At 39.3% G+C, this 19,785-nt stretch overlaps 1 protein-coding gene across 4 annotated transcripts in view; it reads right to left on the bottom strand.

Moving 5' to 3' along the window:
• The window catches only part of LOC134325793 (neuronal PAS domain-containing protein 3), a 305,263-nt gene that overhangs the window by 17,060 nt on the left and 268,418 nt on the right, over window positions 1-19,785 (bottom strand). For all 4 annotated transcript variants that reach the window (XM_063008026.1, XM_063008028.1, XM_063008029.1 and 1 more), the window contains one exon: window positions 3,411-3,529. In XM_063008026.1, the coding sequence (XP_062864096.1) occupies window positions 3,411-3,529 (119 nt within the window). The remainder of the gene's footprint in view (window positions 1-3,410; window positions 3,530-19,785) is intronic.

Raw genomic sequence — 19,785 nt, 5'->3', positions numbered from 1 at the left:
CAAGAACATTGGAGGAACATTCTAAGCTCTACACAACACAGTACTTGAAGGCAAGGATCAAACCCAGGACCATGGAGCTCGACCTGCTGCACTACTGAAGTGTCCCAATTTGAATGTTTATTGTTTTTTTTTTCCATAATGCTGCATTTTCTAACTAAATTAAGCATTTTAAATTCAGTGATGGAATCTTTTTTAAATGACTGTGCCCCTTATAGAGCAGTTTAAACATCATAATAAGCATTCATAGGTTTGGCATTATCATACAGATATGTTACTGTGGCTAGCTGCTGTATAATAGGGTGACGATTTGTTTTCCTGCAGATAACACTACACTGTATCTGTGTTACTGTCTGGACAGACTGATATGGAATTTGTCATTTTTTAATGTCATGGTTTAATGTTCAAAACAATAAGATATTGGAAATTGAGACCACATATTGCTGCAATGCAAAGAGGACGAATGAAGCAGAAACTTCATGTTCTGTTTTAATATACTGTAGACAGCATTATATAGTACAGTGCATCGTTAAATTATAACTCTGTCTCAATCATTTTGTATAATAAACTACACTTGAAATTTACATCATCAAAATATTATTTGAACTGTTCACATCTATAATTTCAGCATTTAAAGAATATTCAGATTTTTCGACTTTTGCCTGAGACATTGTGCTAGTGTGTTTGCCAGAGATTTGGCATACGATTGTAGCTTGCTGCTGGTGTTCAGCTGGTCTGTACTGGCCTGGTGTCAGTGTGGATATGACTGGCTGGTACAAAGATACTTGACACAGCTGCTGCCAGCCTTTAATAAGACATCACAGCACAATGCCAGACATAGAAATGTGTAATTACAGGCTAATATCAAACCTGCATGTGCTTCTTATACACTGTGCTGCACAGCAGAGAGGCAGCCTGTACAATACACACTACCACAAAACACAAAGGGCACTGCAGACCTCTTTAATGAATAAACAAAGGTATTAAATCTATACAAAATGAAAATAATCTTTTTAGAAGCCCAAAGCAAGGGGCATCAAAAAGTTAGTTTGAAAATGCAACTTTTGAAGTAATTGCCGCAAAGCGAGTGTCAGTGCTGAATTGCTGCAGGAGCGCTCTTGGCAAGAACATCATAAGCTCTGGCAAAACATTAAATATGCTCAGGCTGCTAAATGCAAACTGACACAGCAAGGGCTCACCACGGCTGCAGTGAGAGGCAGGCGCGTAGCATATCTCAATTTAATACACGCCAACATAACAAAGGGATCAATTTTTATAATTCATGGTTCAGCACACAATGCACTCTCCCTCCCCCCTCGCCTTTCCCCTTTCTCTTCCCCCCACTGGTGAATATAGAAGAGGTATACATAAGAAATAAGATTAATCTGTTCCCGGGGATTCTCCAGAGTGCTTTTGAAATGTGATACAGCCCATATAATGACGTGGAGCTTTTACATGAGTGCATTAAATGAGATAAATACGGAGATGTGCTGAAAAAAGAGATGGGCTTAAACTAGTGAGGAAATCACTTTGATTTGACCTCTAGAGTGGAGATGGGATGCAAGGAGCCCAAATGCGTTACGTACCTCGGCTTCTTCCCAAAAGCCTATTGGCTGTCAGGTAAAACTGGCATGCTTAATGCTAAATTTATACCATTCTATACTTACATTGTTGACTCCATTAAAATAACTGTAATAAAAAGTGTGTATGTGGGCACATTTGTGCAAGAATATTTATGGAGTGGGGTGCCTTCATGCTTATTTGCATTAAATCTAGGTCCTGACAGATGCTAAAGCCACACAGGGGATAAAACACCCTGAAGGGAGGCAGCTGGCTTTCTGTCTCTCATTTACAGGCCCATTCTACTCATATTTAGAGAAGACATGGGCAGAAAATGCTACCTGAAACCTTTACATAGGCTGGTGCTAAACCTACGATAGACAATACAGATACAATTCTTTATTAATGTCATTTTATGTTGGGGTACTGGGAGTTATTTTTTGGTAGAAATTTATGACCACCTTCCGAAAATGCAAATAGCAATGCCTATTCCATAACACTCATGCATGTTATGATCAAAGATGGTTAAATGTAGGGCTGAAGAAATGTACTCATGGTACACCTGTTAAATTCAGTAATTATGAAAGAAACCTGTGTAATGACATCACATGACTGACTTTAATAAGGACCAGACAACTAGGTCAGAAACAGCAAGAGGTGGTAATGGGCAGCTGTGGTGAGTATTTACTGACAGCGGTTCGAAGAGAGACAAACCATGAACCACCATCCAGGTGTTGTGGATAATTTAAATAGGCATTAGGCCAGCCACAGTGCTCATGTTAACCCCTTGTCTAATTTTAAAAGCACAGATGAATTCTGTTTTTTCCAAGATCAAAGACGGCTGGGAATGTTTAGGCCATTTATACGCAGAAGAGATGGCACCAGGATGCACTCTAGTATGAGCCACCTAGCAATGTACTGCAGCTGAAGGACCTGCTAGTAACATCCTTGTACCAGATACCACAAAGCTTCTGTGGAGTCCATTCATCTGGATTTTTAATCAAAACTTTTATCAGTATAGAATAGTGTTACACAGCTCTAGAAACCTTGTTTACTGAAACTGTCTGTGTGGAATTTGGTATCATTCCCAAATGTTCACTTTTTTTTTTTCTTCTGATATTCTCAGTACTGGTTAGCTATTACATAAAAAAAAAAAACATGCTGGGAGGTGTATTGGTTACTCTAAGCTGCGCTTGATCCCAGGTGTATTGTTGCCCCCATCATAACCCAGACAGGATAGAGAGCAAAAGTATATGAATTTATTATAATCAGCCTTGTTTTTTGTAATACTGATTTGACCAAACTCACATGGAAATCATAAGTTACTGACAATAAGCAGTTCTGTATTGTACAGTATTGTACTAGAAACAGTAGAGCCAAATCTCCTATGGTAGACAATACATTTCTAATGTTGTACTGTGTCTCCCAAACATAAGTCTACTAAATAGTTAAAACATCAGTAATAGTGTGCTCTTTTTGAGAAAACCTTAAAAACACATCTGAGATATATTACTAGGGTAACAATTTCCAAATCCTATGCCAAAATCTTTAAAGGAACTACTTCATTTAGATAAATCAATTAGCATTTTCTTATACAAAAAAATAGACAAACCTCTAACCTTCTTAAGGTCTTCAGGCTATAATAGTGAGATCCGCTAGTGTAAAATTGCTCAGCATATCCCAAAACAGCTCTAATCAAATAGAGCACAGAAGCTGTCAGCACAGTGAGCGTAATATATTCAGCCAAACGGCCGCTACACACTGTATTAGCACACACAGGGGAGCTGTGATTGAGTGGAAGGAGATTTAGCTGTTCTGTTGAAGCGCTGAAAGGTCCCAGGACTTGGTGTTACCTTGAAGCCAGAGGACTTGATGTGAACACCTCTCTTGGTCAGCGTGGACTTCATTCGGGTGAAGAAAGATCGCTCAAGACAGTTGTCTGGAGTTAGGTGATTCGGACTGCTGGACTCCACTGCAGATAACATAAGAGAAAAAATACATTTACATTATGTTAGCTGTCTGGTATGGTACTGTACTGTTAAACTCCAGAAAGAAGATCTTAGGTTATAGTTCTGAATATATACATATACATATATATATACATATATATATATACATATATATATACATATATATATACATATATATATATATATATATATACATATATATATATATATATATATATATATATATATATATATATATATATATATATATATATATATATATATATATATATACAGTGTATCACAAAAGTGAGTACACCCCTCACATTTCTGCAAATATTTTATTATATCTTTTCATGGGACAACACTATAGAACTAAAACTTGGATATAACTTAGAGTAGTCAGTGTACAACTTGTATAGCAGTGTAGATTTACTGTCTTCTGAAAATAACTCAACACACAGCCATTAATGTCTAAATGGCTGGCAACATAAGTGAGTACACCCCACAGTGAACATGTCCAAATTGTGCCCAAAGTGTCAATATTTTGTGTGACCACCATTATTATCCAGCACTGCCTTAACCCTCCTGGGCATGGAATTCACCAGAGCTGCACAGGTTGCTACTGGAATCATCTTCCACTCCTCCATGATGACATCACGGAGCTGGTGGATGTTAGACACCTTGAACTCCTCCACCTTCCACTTGAGGATGCGCCACAGGTGCTCAATTGGGTTTAGTCCATCACCTTTACCTTCAGCTTCCTCAGCAAGGCAGTTGTCATCTTGGAGGTTGTGTTTGGGGTCGTTATCCTGTTGGAAAACTGCCATGAGGCCCAGTTTTCGAAGGGAGGGGATCATGCTCTGTTTCAGAATGTCACAGTACATGTTGGAATTCATGTTTCCCTCAATGAACTGCAGCTCCCCAGTGCCAGCAACACTCATGCAGCCCAAGACCATGATGCTACCACCACCATGCTTGACTGTAGGCAAGATACAGTTGTCTTGGTACTTCTCACCAGGGCGCCGCCACACATGCTGGACACCATCTGAGCCAAACAAGTTTATCTTGGTCTCGTCAGACCACAGGGCATTCCAGTAATCCATGTTCTTGGACTGCTTGTCTTCAGCAAACTGTTTGCGGGCTTTCTTGTGCGTCAGCTTCCTTCTGGGATGACGACCATGCAGACCGAGTTGATGCAGTGTGCGGCGTATGGTCTGAGCACTGACAGGCTGACCTCCCACGTCTTCAACCTCTGCAGCAATGCTGGCAGCACTCATGTGTCTATTTTTTAAAGCCAACCTCTGGATATGACGCCGAACACGTGGACTCAACCTCTTTGGTCGACCCTGGCGAAGCCTGTTCCGAGTGGAACCTGTCCTGGACAACCGCTGTATGACCTTGGCCACCATGCTGTAGCTCAGTTTCAGGGTGTTAGCAATCTTCTTATAGCCCAGGCCATCTTTGTGGAGAGCAACAATTCTATTTCTCACATCCTCAGAGAGTTCTTTGCCATGAGGTGCCATGTTGAATATCCAGTGGCCAGTATGAGAGAATTGTACCCAAAACACCAAATTTAACAGCCCTGCTCCCCATTTACACCTGGGACCTTGACACATGACACCAGGGAGGGACAACGACACATTTGGGCACAATTTGGACATGTTCACTGTGGGGTGTACTCACTTATGTTGCCAGCCATTTAGACATTAATAGCTGTGTGTTGAGTTATTTTCAGAAGACAGTAAATCTACACTGCTATACAAGTTGTACACTGACTACTCTAAGTTATATCCAAGTTTCATGTCTATAGTGTTGTCCCATGAAAAGATATAATGAAATATTTGCAGAAATGTGAGGGGTGTACTCACTTTTGTGATACACTGTATATACAGTGCCTTGCAAAAGTATTCAGCCCCCTTGAACTTTTCAACCTTTTGCCACATTTCAGGCTTCAAACATAACGATATGAAATTGTAATTTTTTGTGAAGAATCAACAACAAGTGGGACACAATCGTGAAGTGGAACGAAATTTATTGGATATTTTAAACTTTTTTTAGAAATAAAAAACTGAAAAGTGGGGCGTGCAATATTATTCAGCCCCCTTGCGTTAATACTTTGTAGCGCCACCTTTTGCTGCGATTACAGCTGCAAGTCACTTGGGGTATGTCTCTATCAGTTTTGCACATCGAGAGACAGAAATTTTTGCCCATTCTTCCTTGCAAAACAGCTCGAGCTCAGTGAGGTTGGATGGAGAGCGTTTGTGAACAGCAGTTTTCAGCTCTTTCCACAGATTCTCGATGGGATTCAGGTCTGGACTTTGACTTGGCCATTCTAACACCTGGATACGTTTATTTGTGAACCATTCCATTGTAGATTTTGCTTTATGTTTTGGATCATTGTCTTGTTAGAAGATAAATATCCGTCCCAGTCTCAGGTCTTTTGCAGACTGCAACAGGTTTTCTTCCAGAATGGTCCTGTATTTGGCTCCATCCATCTTCCCATCAATTTTAACCATCTTCCCTGTCCCTGCTGAAGAAAAGCAGGCCCAAACCATGATGCTGCCACCACCATGTTTGACAGTGGGGATGGTGTGTTCAGGGTGATGAGCTGTGTTGCTTTTACGCCAAACATAACGTTTTGCATTGTGGCCAAAAAGTTCGATTTTGGTTTCATCTGACCAGAGCACCTTCTTCCACATGTTTGGTGTGTCTCCCAGGTGACTTTTTATAGATATCTTTGAGAAATGACTTTCTTCTTGCCACTCTTCCATAAAGGCCAGATTTGTGCAGTGTACGACTGATTGTGTCCTATGGACAGAGTCTCCCACCTCAGCTGTAGATCTCTGCAGTTCATTCAGAGTGATCATGGGCCTCTTGGCTGCATCTCTGATCAGTCTTCTCCTTGTTTGAGCTGAAAGTTTAGAGGGACGGCCGGGTCTTGGTAGATTTGCAGTGGTCTGATACTCCTTCCATTTCAATATGATCGCTTGCACAGTGCTCCTTGAGATGTTTAAAGCTTGGGAAATCTTTTTGTATCCAAATCCGGCTTTAAACTTCTCCACAACAGTATCTCGGACCTGCCTGGTGTGTTCCTTGGTCTTCATGATGCTCTCTGCGCTTTAAACAGAACTCTGAGACTGTCACAGAGCAGGTGCATTTATACGGAGACTTGATTACACACAGGTGGATTCTATTTATCACCATCAGTCATTTAGGTCAACATTGGATCATTCAGAGATCCTCACTGAACTTCTGGAGTGAGTTTGCTGCACTGAAAGTAAAGGGGCTGAATAATATTGCACGCCCCACTTTTTAGTTTTTTATTTCTAAAAAAAGTTTAAAATATCCAATAAATTTTGTTCTACTTCACGATTGTGTCCCACTTGTTGTTGATTCTTCACAAAAAATTACAATTTCATATCGTTATGTTTGAAGCCTGAAATGTGGCAAAAGGTTGAAAAGTTCAAGGGGGCTGAATACTTTTGCAAGGCACTGTATATACACACACATTATCTTCTATTATCTTAAGAGCACAAACTAGCAAAAAAAAAACCTCAATATAAGTTTAACGATGTTTAACAGTAAACCAAGCAAATACATTTTATTAGAAATGCATGAAAAATATTTATTTGTACATTAACTTAGTTCTTTACATAATACAAATTTTATTATTTTATTTTTATTTTAAACTGTGTTGTTTAAATGAGCTAGCCTAGACTAGCCCTTTAACACCAAGACCACAGATGGGTGCTCAAAAGACACAGCTGGCAGTGTCTGTGGGAGGGAAACTGGGTGGAGTATAACCTCCTTGAGGCAGCTACAGAGACTCCTGTTGTTTGGTTGAGGCATCCTTACGAGCAGCGGAAGTATACACATAGTAGCTCGGTCCACTGTATCTGCTGAGGCTCTTACAAGTGCAACTGGCAGAGGTCGCCAAAGTGTAAAAGAAAATTGAGTATATCCAAGAAAGCAATGTTTATGATGAAAACAAAAGGTAGATGAAGAGATCAATTGCACTGCAGGCTCAACAACCATCTGCACAGTTAATTTTGTAAAAAAAAAAAGATTGACTAATGATTTAAGTCTGTAAATCAACCACATAAAGTCGACGTCACATTTTAAACTGGCATTGTGGTAAATCAGGACCAGAATAGATAGATTCTAGTTAGCAAACCTGAAGTTAGCACAGTATGTCTGTCTTATTAAGTAAAACTTGCTTAAGCCTCTGATTGTCATAACTATTTGTACATTTTAACCTACCCTATTATTTAACATGTAACAATTAGGCACGGTTGCTAATGTAATTAACCACATGACCCTGACCGTAGCAAATTTCTCTCAGATGAGGGCTAGCTCATGTTAACAATGAGCCGTTTACACTTCAGTGTTCACACTCAAACAGTAAGTATCCGAAGACAGGAACCCAAGAATTTCCAAAGAACCAGTAGAACAATGCAGAATAAAATAAGCATATAAACATGAGGAGAAACGATTCCACTCTAGCCTTCATGACAAACATTAAGTGGCACTGCTTCAGAAACAGAAACACTGATAGAACGGGGGGTTACATGTACTTTTTCACTTTTGTAAAGTATCGACGCATTCTTAAATTATGTCTCATTTTTTGTTCTAAAGCTCTGTCTTTCATATTTTGAAAGGGGAGAAATGCCATCTCTTCCTCACAAGCAACATTACTCGCTCTGAGAGACGAGGAGTGCCATCTCTGTCCCTCTCGCTCTATCTCATAAAGCATCACACCCTCTTTCTGAGGACGTAAATTAAATGCCATTTAAAATCTAACTAGTCCTTTATCACTCTGGGGAAAAGGCAGAGCTATGTTATATTTAGTCATTTCATTTCTTCTGATTAAATATGAATTACTATGAAATCTTTCTCATCATCTTACACAGCAGAATACGCCAACTGCTTTTTAATACACTATATAAGCACAAACTTCAGCTCTAAGAGTTTAATTCGCCTCTCTAATCCAATCACATCAACCTTATTTCTCTTATCAGAGATTCCCATTTTGAATTAAATGAGCTCATTAGTTTTAATCAAAGGCAGAGAGATCAAAACTTACACTTAAATGCTTTAGATCAGAGCTGTCAGTCAAGCGTAGAGTTCTATTTTACTGAAACACAAGATCAGAAGCGCTTAGAACCTTGCATTTTCATTAGGCATGTGGCATGTTTGAAGACACACTGCATTCTTTCTTCTCTGACACCATGTGAAGCAGGAGGTCATTTATTACATGCCCTCTATGAACAATCATGCCAGGTAATGGCCGGAATATGAATTATACACCAAAGAACGGACTTAATTCCAAATTCAGCAAATTCCAAATTCCAAATTCAGGTCATACCTTCAAGATGCAGCTTTTATTAGAGGAGCTGAAAACTCCATAATCCCTGAATGTGTTTGTTTATTCATGTGATTTGTAGATCTAGGCCCTTTTTACTTTGTAATTTAACAACTTTTTTAAATCAAAGGTTTTTTTCAATTAAAAATGCCAAAATACCTAAAATGTGCTAAACTAATTCATTAATGCACAGATAGGTAACAAATGAAAGATTTCAGTGTCTAAGTAGGTTAAAAACTGGTCTGTGTTGGTACAAGTAGTGAAGCACCATTCTTTCATTCTTTTTTAAAGTGCTGTGAAACTATAATGGAAATCTAGGTGTTGAGTTGCGTTCTGTTGGGTGAAAGCTAGAGCACATGATTTCAGTATTCATTAAACTATCCTGGAAGAGACCACTTTCATCACACTAGAAATCTTCCATCAGAATGATTTGGAGAACAGTCAGACAGCCCAATTTTGCAGTGACCTGTCCCTCTAAATGGTGAATGGGACACAAACCAAAGCCTGGCATTATTAGCCTCTTTCATTTGTTGCTGTATAGATACATCAATGCCAAGTGCACTGACATTTAATGTATTGTTTATTACATATTTTTGAGGCACACAAAACACTACACTAAAGGTTTTGGCAAAAAAACAAGCCAGGTAAACAAATCAGGAAAAACTTTTAACAATGTTTTATAAGTCAGGGACAGTAGGCTGTCTAATGGGTAGGGGGTTTGGGCTATTATTAAAAAGGTTGTGGGTTCGAATCCTGTGTCTGCAATGCAGCCACTATAAGTATATTTTTATCTGTTAGATAATTAAAGGTAAATGTATAGGTTATGGCATAGATACATCTATATTTCTACTTCTTAAAAAGTTTTTCAAATAAATAAAGTTAGGCAAACATCACATTACTGATTTATCTATTTATTTGAATTTTAACGTCATGTTTTACACACTTTTGTTACATTCATGACAGAAATGGTAGTTACCCTAGATTCATCAGTTTTAATGTCAAACACAGTGACGGACAATTTTGTATCTCCAATTAACCTGACTGCATGTCTATGGACTGTGGGAGGAAAGTGGAGCCTCCGGAGAAAACCCACAAAGACACAGGGAGAACATGCAAACTCCACACAGAAAGGACCCGTCCCACCCAGGGATTGAACCCAGGACCTTCTTGATGTGAGGCGACAGTGCTACCCACTGAGCCACCGTGCCGCTCCACATTACTGATTTAATCCAATTTTTATTTTTATTTTCATTATCAGAATTCTGAGTGCCAGTAAAGACATTCTTACAGTAACTAAGCTGACCTGAAAACTAAGCTATTTTAAAAAATAAGTCGGTGAATATGATCAAATCTAGCATCTCATCTAACATATTAGGTCGGTTTTCCCTTCGTTTTTCTTTCAATTCTTAATTTCGTATCAGATAATCCCTATTTTATAGAAAGATTTAGCAATGTTTTGCTGTGTTGGACTCATTTAGTGTTGAAAATAGTGTTTAGATTTAGTGTTTACAAATCACACAACCTGTATCACCAATAATTTTAATAAAAAAGGACCTCTATTGACATAAATAACAATCTGTCATCTGTGTTTTTTTTCTCTGTTTCCAGCTCTGCCTGTTTTTAAGTCTAACTTTAAAATCACTTCAAGGTTATGAGGTAGAGTACAGTTGACTCTATAGTGGATAGCACTTAATAAATTGAGCAGTTGAGTAATACAGTGACGGTACGTCTAACAAAGCTGAAACCATAAAATGAAGCCATGTAATGAACTTTGTATTGATCTTCATGCACTGTACTGTAGTTGGTACACAGTGATGCACAAAGCCTCGTGTATGTATAAGACTGATGGTGGTTTTGCTGCATCTTCATTAAGGATTTAACCTCGGAGATTAAGGGAATGTGCTGTGTGTGTTCTTGTATCACAGACAGCAGATGAAGATTAGTGGATGTGTCTGTATGTGCGTCTGTGTGTTTGCAATTACTACAGGATTAATACGTTCCTACAGATGTGTGTGTTTAATGCACTTTGCAATGAATATTTGCCGTGTCTGCATTATTACATCTTTTTACCTTTGCACTGTTCAGACTTGCTCGGTATCTTCTGATTCAATTTGCTTGTTGCCACCTCTTAAGGATTTACTTGCAAATATGATACAAAATCCCCAAATCCCATCACGTTATTGCAGACTTCTTCAGTCAGCTTTTTAAATGCAAAACTATTTTTGAAGGTTAAAATGAAATCTCCCGCAGCACATCACTCTTCTGTGAATCTGCTCCAATATAAAACTGAAATATCTGAGATGATATTAAAGGGAGGATATCATTTGTGTGAAAGCAGTTATTTATGGTTCTGAAGGCTCTAGAATTAATTTTCTTGATGAAACCATTGGGGATAGATGTCTCTGGGAGTAAATGATGAGATTTTAAAAGTATTACTCTCTGTCCTTTGAGTGTTGACCATCAATAACAGACTGGCAGGTCATGATGTCCACTTTGTCTCTCCTCTCTCTTTCTCTCTCTCCCTCTGACCGTGTACCTCTCTTCCACACACAATACTGCACTCAGCCAAAAAATACATGCTCCTCACACTGCCTTTGACTTATGGGTCCTGAGAAAGCTTTTCAGCTTCAGCTAATATTTCTGAATTTACATTTTTTAAAAATGTTAACCCTGAAGTTTGTGTTAGTGGAAGATGTACAAAATTTCTGTGCAAATCTTAACATGCAGAAAGGTGGAAAAATGTTTTGCATGTGCTTGATGTCAATTTGCGTCTTAAATATGTCTTTAAAATAAAATAATTATGTTTAGGTTTAAACAATGTTTAGTTTTTTTTGTAGTGGATTTTATACAGTAGTGTAGTGTAATAAGCTTACATGAAAGATTGGTAACAGCAGTGCCTGAGTTCCAGGGGTTTGAATTCCAGGCTGGGTTTACAAATACAGAAAATGCATGGCATTATGTGAACCTCGCCACTGGAGTGATACATATCGGTGCATATTAGTGCCGGTCCCAAGCCCGGATTATAAAAAGGATTGTGTCTGGATGAGTATCTGGCATAAAAACTGTGCCAAATCAAATATACAGACAACTGATCAAACGTGGCAAGAGCAGCCGAAAGGAATCTTTAATTTATCAATGTGTGGTGGCACCACCTGTCATTCTCTGGGAGGTAAATTGCACTATTCTGGTTAAAAGTACATCTGTGAAACTTAAAGCCTTGAACATTATCATTATATTGTCACTCAGTTGGTGCAGTGGTTTAATTTGCTATATCACCACCATGGAGAGATTAAGCTCTCAAATTCAAATATCAGTGGTGCTACCAACCTGGCCAGACATCCTACAGAAACAATTAGCCGTGTCTGAGGGAGTGAAGGCAGAATAAGATTTCTCCTCACTGCAACTTCTGCTGTCTAGTCAAAGCACTGGCACGAGTGGTAGGGGATTCACAGGGGGCTACATCTAAGCTAGTGTAAATAAGAGACCAGGAACTACACTCATCATAGGGCGCAAGTGCTAGTCTGTGGCTTTTCCCTGACCAGTGCAGGGATGTTGCAAGTGGCAGAGTTGCATTTATTTGTATCCATTTTAAAAGAAAATCTTTTTAAAAATATTGTCGTTGACACATTTTACACTACAGTTTCAGACACATCTAATCGGGCCATTAACAACAATGAAAAATGAATAGTAGTGTACTGAATCACATCACACTAAAGCAATTTAATATGTAAATGATGTCTTTAATTAGAGTGTGTGCTATGGGGAAAAACCCACAACGAAGCTTAAAAAAAGATTTTTCAATTTGATGTAAAACTGGCAGCACTGAGTCAGCATGTCAGGGTGTAATTGCAGCCTCGGATGAGCTGTGCATTTTCTGTAAAATGTTGGTATGAAGCATTGCTGAAAACCGTAAACACAAAATATCAATTAGCAGTTGTCTGACACTCTTTTAATTAGTGCTTCTTCTGAAAAAGTGAAGCAATAATCAAATGTGGGGTGTAAATGAATTTAAAAGTGCTCTAATTAATGCCAAAATAATAGCATGCACACTTTGATTAATTCGTTGTTTATTTTAAATTGTCTACAAGAGTCAATCAAAAATAGTTTCAGGGATTGTGTTTACTTGGGTTAATTGCACCCATACATTTTGTAACTGTGTTTTTTGGAACCCAGGAGAGACCAGTGTACAACACTGAGCTTCTCTAAACACCAACATTACCATTGAATTACAGGCTGTCGAACACGACTGCGGATATCCATTACCCTACAGCAAAGAGAAAGTGCATGCACAGCAAACTTCCGAGAGATCAGTTACATTACGGTTTGATGTTATTATGACAGCCTGAGGCAGGGCAAACATGTATGCTGACAACGTTATTGACAGAGACGAAATGAACGCTCACGTCTCCCGCTTGTCACCCGTCATTAAAGCCTTGATGGGAGTGAAGGAAAAAAGGTAATATCAATCAAAATTCACTGTCCCTTTGCTTAGATCATCTTTGGCGTGATCAGTAAATCTATATCTAATTGACTGATCTGTGGTCTTACCCAAAACATCTTTACTAGTAAACCTGAGTGGGTCACTGATATAAATAGGCCATCTCTAGGGGTCACACTCCTCGTCCCAGGGCATACTACATTGTCCAAGACTGTCAGTACCTACAATGACAGGTCATCAGAGTCTCAGAAAGGTGGTGGCAGGCAGATAACCCTTGAGACTGGTCATAACTCCATCCTATCCACCTTTGTAGGAATAGCAGGCTTGCTGGACTCATTCATTATTAAAATGGTAAGGAGGGTGAGCCAGTGACAAGCTGGGCAGTTTTTATCATTGCAGAGGTCATGGCCGCCCCTGTGTACTTAAGACACTTTGGTCAATAGCCCTTCCACGTGATCATACTATCTAAATGTAACAATGCTTCATGTGAAAAACACAACTGTCCATAAAGATGTTTGTGTATGCAGTGTCGAGCAGTTTGGATAAAAGGACTGAGCAGGTGGAGAGGATGCGGTAGTGTAGCTTGTCACAGTGATGTCTACAGCCTTAACTAATGAGCTTTCTGCCCACGGGAGTTCCTGCCATACCACTGTATCCTCTATACTAACACAAACTCATCTGCGCACTCCTTTGAACAAAAGCTGATGAACAAAAGCTTACATTTTACCACAATTTTGCTTATAAGTGTATTAAATATATATTATTCATTTGTCCTTAATTAATTAACATTATTGTATACACTAATGTGCCAGAACAGTAGGACCATCTGCCTAATATGCTGCCAAACCAGCTATGGCCCACCCAACAATGAATACACAGACATCTAATGGAGTCCTGTGGTATCTGGTACCAGGACATTCCTAGCACATCCTTTAAATTTTGTATGTTGTGAAGTGGATCGTTCTGCAGTGAATTCCTGGTGCAATTTCTTCTGGAGGTAAATGATGCACACATGACCCACATGATCTTGAAGAAAGCAGAATTTATAAGACCAGTCCAACCTTTTTCCATTGCTCCAATGTCCAATTTGAGGTCTGCGTGCCCATCATAGAAGCCTTCAATAGTGGAGAGCACTTACGCAGAAGGGTTTGATACACTGTGTGTTGTAACACATTGGTCTCAATACCAGTATTAAAAGTACCTGCAATCTGAGCCACAGCTCTTTTGTTAGTTTGGATTGAAAGCTGTTGTCTTCTGGTCCTCTAACATTAGCAAGTCTTGACAGCCCAACAGCCTGCTGGTGGTTAATGGCTTGTCCTTTCTTAAACCACTATTGGTGGGTACTCACCACAGCTGCCTGAAAGGACCCTTTGCTTTTTTAGAGATACTCCAGCCCTCAGATTTAGCCCTTATCAAAGTCACTCAGGTCTTTATGCTGATCAATCTTGCTGCATTTAACACTTGTACTACGAGTGACCACCATCAGCCCAACAGTTAATATTACTCTGACAGTGCACCATGCACAAATGTTACAAAAAAAAATATGTTCTGCACATATTCAGTGGGGGTGGGCGGTCCTAATGTTTTGGCCATTTAGTGTAGGTCTCATCACCAGGTATTATTTAAAGTGTACTCAAAGCTTTGGTCTTTATACAAATGCTAGATTATTTAGTACTCTATAACACTCTAAATGGAAAGGACAGACACACAGAAATGTTTAATTAGTTAAGGATTTTAATGCACTGATAATGATTTCAAGTGTATTATATTTGTATAGATCATAAAGATGAGGGCTAAAAAGAAAACAAAAAACAAAACAGAAGTTAGAAGTAAAGAAAGTGAGTGAGAAAGCATTTAAGAGACAAAGCGAGAGAGAGAGAGAGAGAGAGAGAGAGAGAGAGAGAGAGAGAGAGAGAGAGAGAGGTTGTACATGGCTGCTTTACTCTGAAATATTCAAGCATGACTGAACCATTTCATCAGGTCTGTCAAAGCTTTGCACTGATACATGTTGACAACATTTAATCTTAAAAATTGAAAGAAATGAATTAATATGCAAATTCCATCAGCTTTGTAATAAAAATGTCCTTGACAAAACAGAGAACAGCACCCCAGAGGAGCAGTGTGAATTATCCCAGCTCTGCTGTTCCTGAAGTCGGTCTGAGGTACACAAGTCCACCAGGAAATCAGCGCACATCTGACTTGGAAATAATTATGATGGAGGAACAAAACACTAGCAGGTTGAATAAATGGAATGACATGGGAAAAGCCTGGTCCGCTTTGTTATTCACTTTGAATTAATAGGATTAGTTTGAGATCCATATACACCTAAAATCAACCCCACCCTATCTGTACACGCTGAAAGTGTGAAAGGTGGGGGGAGAAAAGGAATACACGTAAGCCTGGGTATTGCATGCACGCTATTACAAATAAAAGCGTGACTGGATACATCTGGGAAAAGGAGCGGTTTTCTAATTCTAATTCTTTACCAGGCGCAGCATTTCTGCAGGGACCGAATCTTACAAGACAAAGATTACCCATACAAAAAAAGCAGGTGGCTACAAGCAGGTCTCACATGGAATTAGCTAAACTATGGGGCCTAATTATCTGTGGAAAGAGTGCAGCGAGGAGAGAAACTTCCTTGTTTGAAGGACAAATGATTAATTAAAAAGAACATTACACCTCAGTTTTGATCTTTGGTGCACCCGGCGGTCCCACTAGAATACTACTTTAAGCTGACAGGCTAACAGCAATAGCACAGCATATAGGATGATCAGTAATGGCTGATGGCTGATCCTGTTAAAGGAGCGGGTACACCCAAATAATAGCAGATGCTAATTGTTAAGTGTACAGTAGTGTATATGTTAACATGTGTGTTACATTCTATATTATAATTATAAAATTTATAGATAGTTATATTTGTTATTTTTTTTAAATATATTTTATTGATACATTTCCTCCCCTTTTTCTCCCTTTTTAGCGCGTCCAATTGCCCGATTGCGTCATGCTTCCTTTCCACCAATGCCAATCCCTGCTCTGATTGAGGAGAACGAAGCTAACCCACGCCCCCTCTGACACGTGGGCAGCATGCTGTATGCATCTTATCACCTACACTTTGACGAGTGCAGTGCAGCTCAGCTCTGTGTACGGAGAGACACACCCTGAGAGCACTCTTTTCTCATCCCTGTGCAGGGACCATCAATCAGCCAGCAGAGTCGTAATTGCATTAGTTATGAGAGAGACACCCTATCCGGCTTAATCTCACCCATATCTGAACAACAGGCCAATTGTTGTTCAAGTAACCGCTCAGCCTAGCCAACAGGCAGAGCTGAGATTCAATACGATGTATTCGAGATCCCAGCTCTGGTTCCAGCGTGTGCTTTTACCGCTGCGTCATCTGAGCGGCCAAATTAATAGATATTTTAAGTATATACAATAAAATTTAAAACATTAATAACTAGTTACTAGATAGGCAGCTAATAGCACTATTAACCAGGGAAACTAGTTAGCTATTACTAGTTATGTTTTTTCTCCAGCATAAACTATTAGACATTAATGAGCTATTGACAGGAAGTGGTGGCCAGCATTCAAATCTGAACTTTACACTCGGTATCATTAAGAGGCACTGCTGCCTAATGCTATGATGACGACATTGATGGTTATGAACGTATGGCATTATAATAAGATCTTGATGCCGTCAGTTCCTCTGTTGGTAAAGTTCTCTTTACATCAGCATTATGATTGGGTGTTTTCATTCCATAACCAAATATATTCAACTTTTCAGTACTATTGTTTGTGCTTGCTAGGACCTACTGATCAGACAGCACTTACAGAACTTGTGCATTTGAAGGCCTATAATAGTTCCTATAATCACCCAGGTACAAATTATATTAACCTTAAAATAATTTATTAGCTTAGATCATTTAGCATTTATCATTTTTTTTCTTAATGTAGTCTTATATCTTATCCTCTATTTATTTCTGTACATTTATGTTGGCTTACGTCTGCAAATCGTAATCTCTATCTATCTCTCTCTTCTTCCCGCACTGTGCTACACTGTTTCCTTGCAGCCATCCCTGAAAGATCACAGCCGACTGTAAAATAATGAAAAATGTGCAATCCTTGTGGGGCACTGCTTGTGCACATCCACCTCCGCCCAGGCATTCATCACTCGGCAGGTATTGTCAGTGAAAGTTTAATTGCATAAACACTCAGTAACTGTCCTGTCATATTTCTTGTCAGCTCGGATTCTCTCTCCGGGCTCACTATCGCACAAAACTATAATTGAATTGCTACCGAATCGCACCGGAGCCAAGGGGAGGAGAGCTTTATGAATAGAATTTGTTTCCTATCAGCAGGTCTGACAAATTGTGTCACGAGAAAAAGCCGGCCTGATAATTTCCCCGTTTATTGGACGTAGACCTGTTCACTGTTAGTTCTTATCTTTGCTGTGTTATGGGAGCCAGTTAAACAGAAGTATATAAATATGAAATTTGGCAACAAAAGCGCTTGGCTTTTTCAGGGTGGGCTTTCTAAATGCAGCACAAAGCTGCAAATAAGTCAATTATCTCCAGTGTCCACTGATCTGAGAGATGAGTGGATAGAGAGGGCTGCGAGAGGAGGCAGAATATTGCAAAAGCACTCAGTGAATAAGCTCTTCAGAAATGCGGTGACCCAGGCTGCTAGATGAGTGTCAATGAATTATAATGTAGCTCGTCAAAGCCCGGAGCCGTACTCAAAACAGCCAAACGCTTCATTTAGAGAGACACCTGCAATGGTTTGCTGAAAGAGGATACAATTACGGTAATTCTGTGCTCTTAAACAAAATTAACAGTGTCAATGTTTTTTATACACACATCACAGAAACCCAAAGCAGAAACACCACCTTCAGGCTACTGACACAGTAAAATGGAGTTTTACTCTAGAACATTTGCTAGAATTCCTAGAAAATCTAATTTGGTTTTCAAGACACAATAAAAAAAACAATGACTAAATACCAAACAATGTATTACACTGAAAAAGCTCAACAGAATCACACAATTCATAGGAAGAATTTATTTGATATTTCTCTCTCTTACGTTTATCTCACCACACAACTAGAGCTAAGTTAAAGGTCTGTTTCCTGTGTGAACGAATCATCCGGCTTTACTCAGACACTTTCCCACCGCATGATACGGTGGGTTCTCACTTCATGGGAACTCTGTTCTAAAGCACTACCTCTACTTAACGTCTACTGATAAAAAAGCCTTTTCTCCCAAGCTGATCAGCTAAATAAGCTTAAAGAAAACTAGCCTTTAATAGTCTAGAGACCACTTGATCCTGCCTTTGTCTTTTAGAGCTCTGAAGCCTTCCTTTTTGAATGATCTTGTACTTTCCCCATGACAGAATTTCCATCTTTTTAGGCTTGTTAAGCTGTTATTTGCTTCTGCTCCTTTGGGAGGATTGCATAGTGAACATTTCTATGTAGTTTAATACTGAGAAACTCTGAGAGTGGGACTGGCAGATGTTAGAAAATTTAAATAGCGCTGTTTTGTTAAGGGTAGTATTGAGGAAGTTGGCCTTTTATTAATGCCTGGCTCAGTACTGATAATCACATATATGGAATATAACTCAACTGTAGAGCAAATATTGTTCTATTTGACCTTGTTGTCTCAAAGTACATCCTACTCCTTTTTAACTTCAATTTAACCCTGTATGTATTAAATATACACTTAGCACATGGTCAGTGAATATGTTGTTGTTGATTGACAAAGAGTATACACTGATCAGCCATAACATTAAAACCACCTCCCTGTTTCTACACTCACTGTCCACTTACCATATAGAAGCACTTTGTAGTTCTACAATTACTGACTCCATCTGTTTTTCTACATACCTTTTAACCTGCTTTCACCCTGTTCTTCAATGGTCAGGACCACCACAGGACCACCACAGAGCAGGTATTATTTAGGTGGTGGATGATTCTCAGCACTGCAGTGACACTGACATGGTGGTGGTGTGTTAGTGTGTGTTGTGCTGGTATGAGTGGATCAGACACAGCAGCACTGCTGGAGTTTTTAAATACCGTGTCCACTCACTGTCCACTCTATTAGACACACCTACCTAGTTGGTCCACCTTGTAGATGTAAAGTCAGAGACGATCGCTCATCTATTGCTGCTGTTTGAGTTGGTCATCTTCTAGACCTTCATCAGTGGTCACAGGACGCTGCCCACGGGGCGCTGTTGGCTGGATATATTTTTGGTTGGTGGACTATTCTCAGTCCAGCAGTGACATTAATGTGTTTAAAAACTCCATCAGTGCTGCTGTGTCTGATCCACTCATACCAGCACAACACACACTAACACACCACCACCACGTTTTTGTCACTGCAGTGCTGAGAATGATCCACCACCCAAATAATACCTACTCTGTAGTGGTCCTGGGAGAGTCCTGACCACTGAAGAACAGCATGAAAGGGGACTAACAAAGCATGCAGAGA

Source organism: Trichomycterus rosablanca, chromosome 13, assembly GCF_030014385.1.
Source record: "Trichomycterus rosablanca isolate fTriRos1 chromosome 13, fTriRos1.hap1, whole genome shotgun sequence".
Taxonomy (NCBI): Eukaryota; Metazoa; Chordata; class Actinopteri; order Siluriformes; family Trichomycteridae; genus Trichomycterus; species Trichomycterus rosablanca.
The sequence above is the reverse complement of the archived record's forward strand: the minus strand, read 5'-3'. Positions and strand labels throughout refer to the sequence as shown.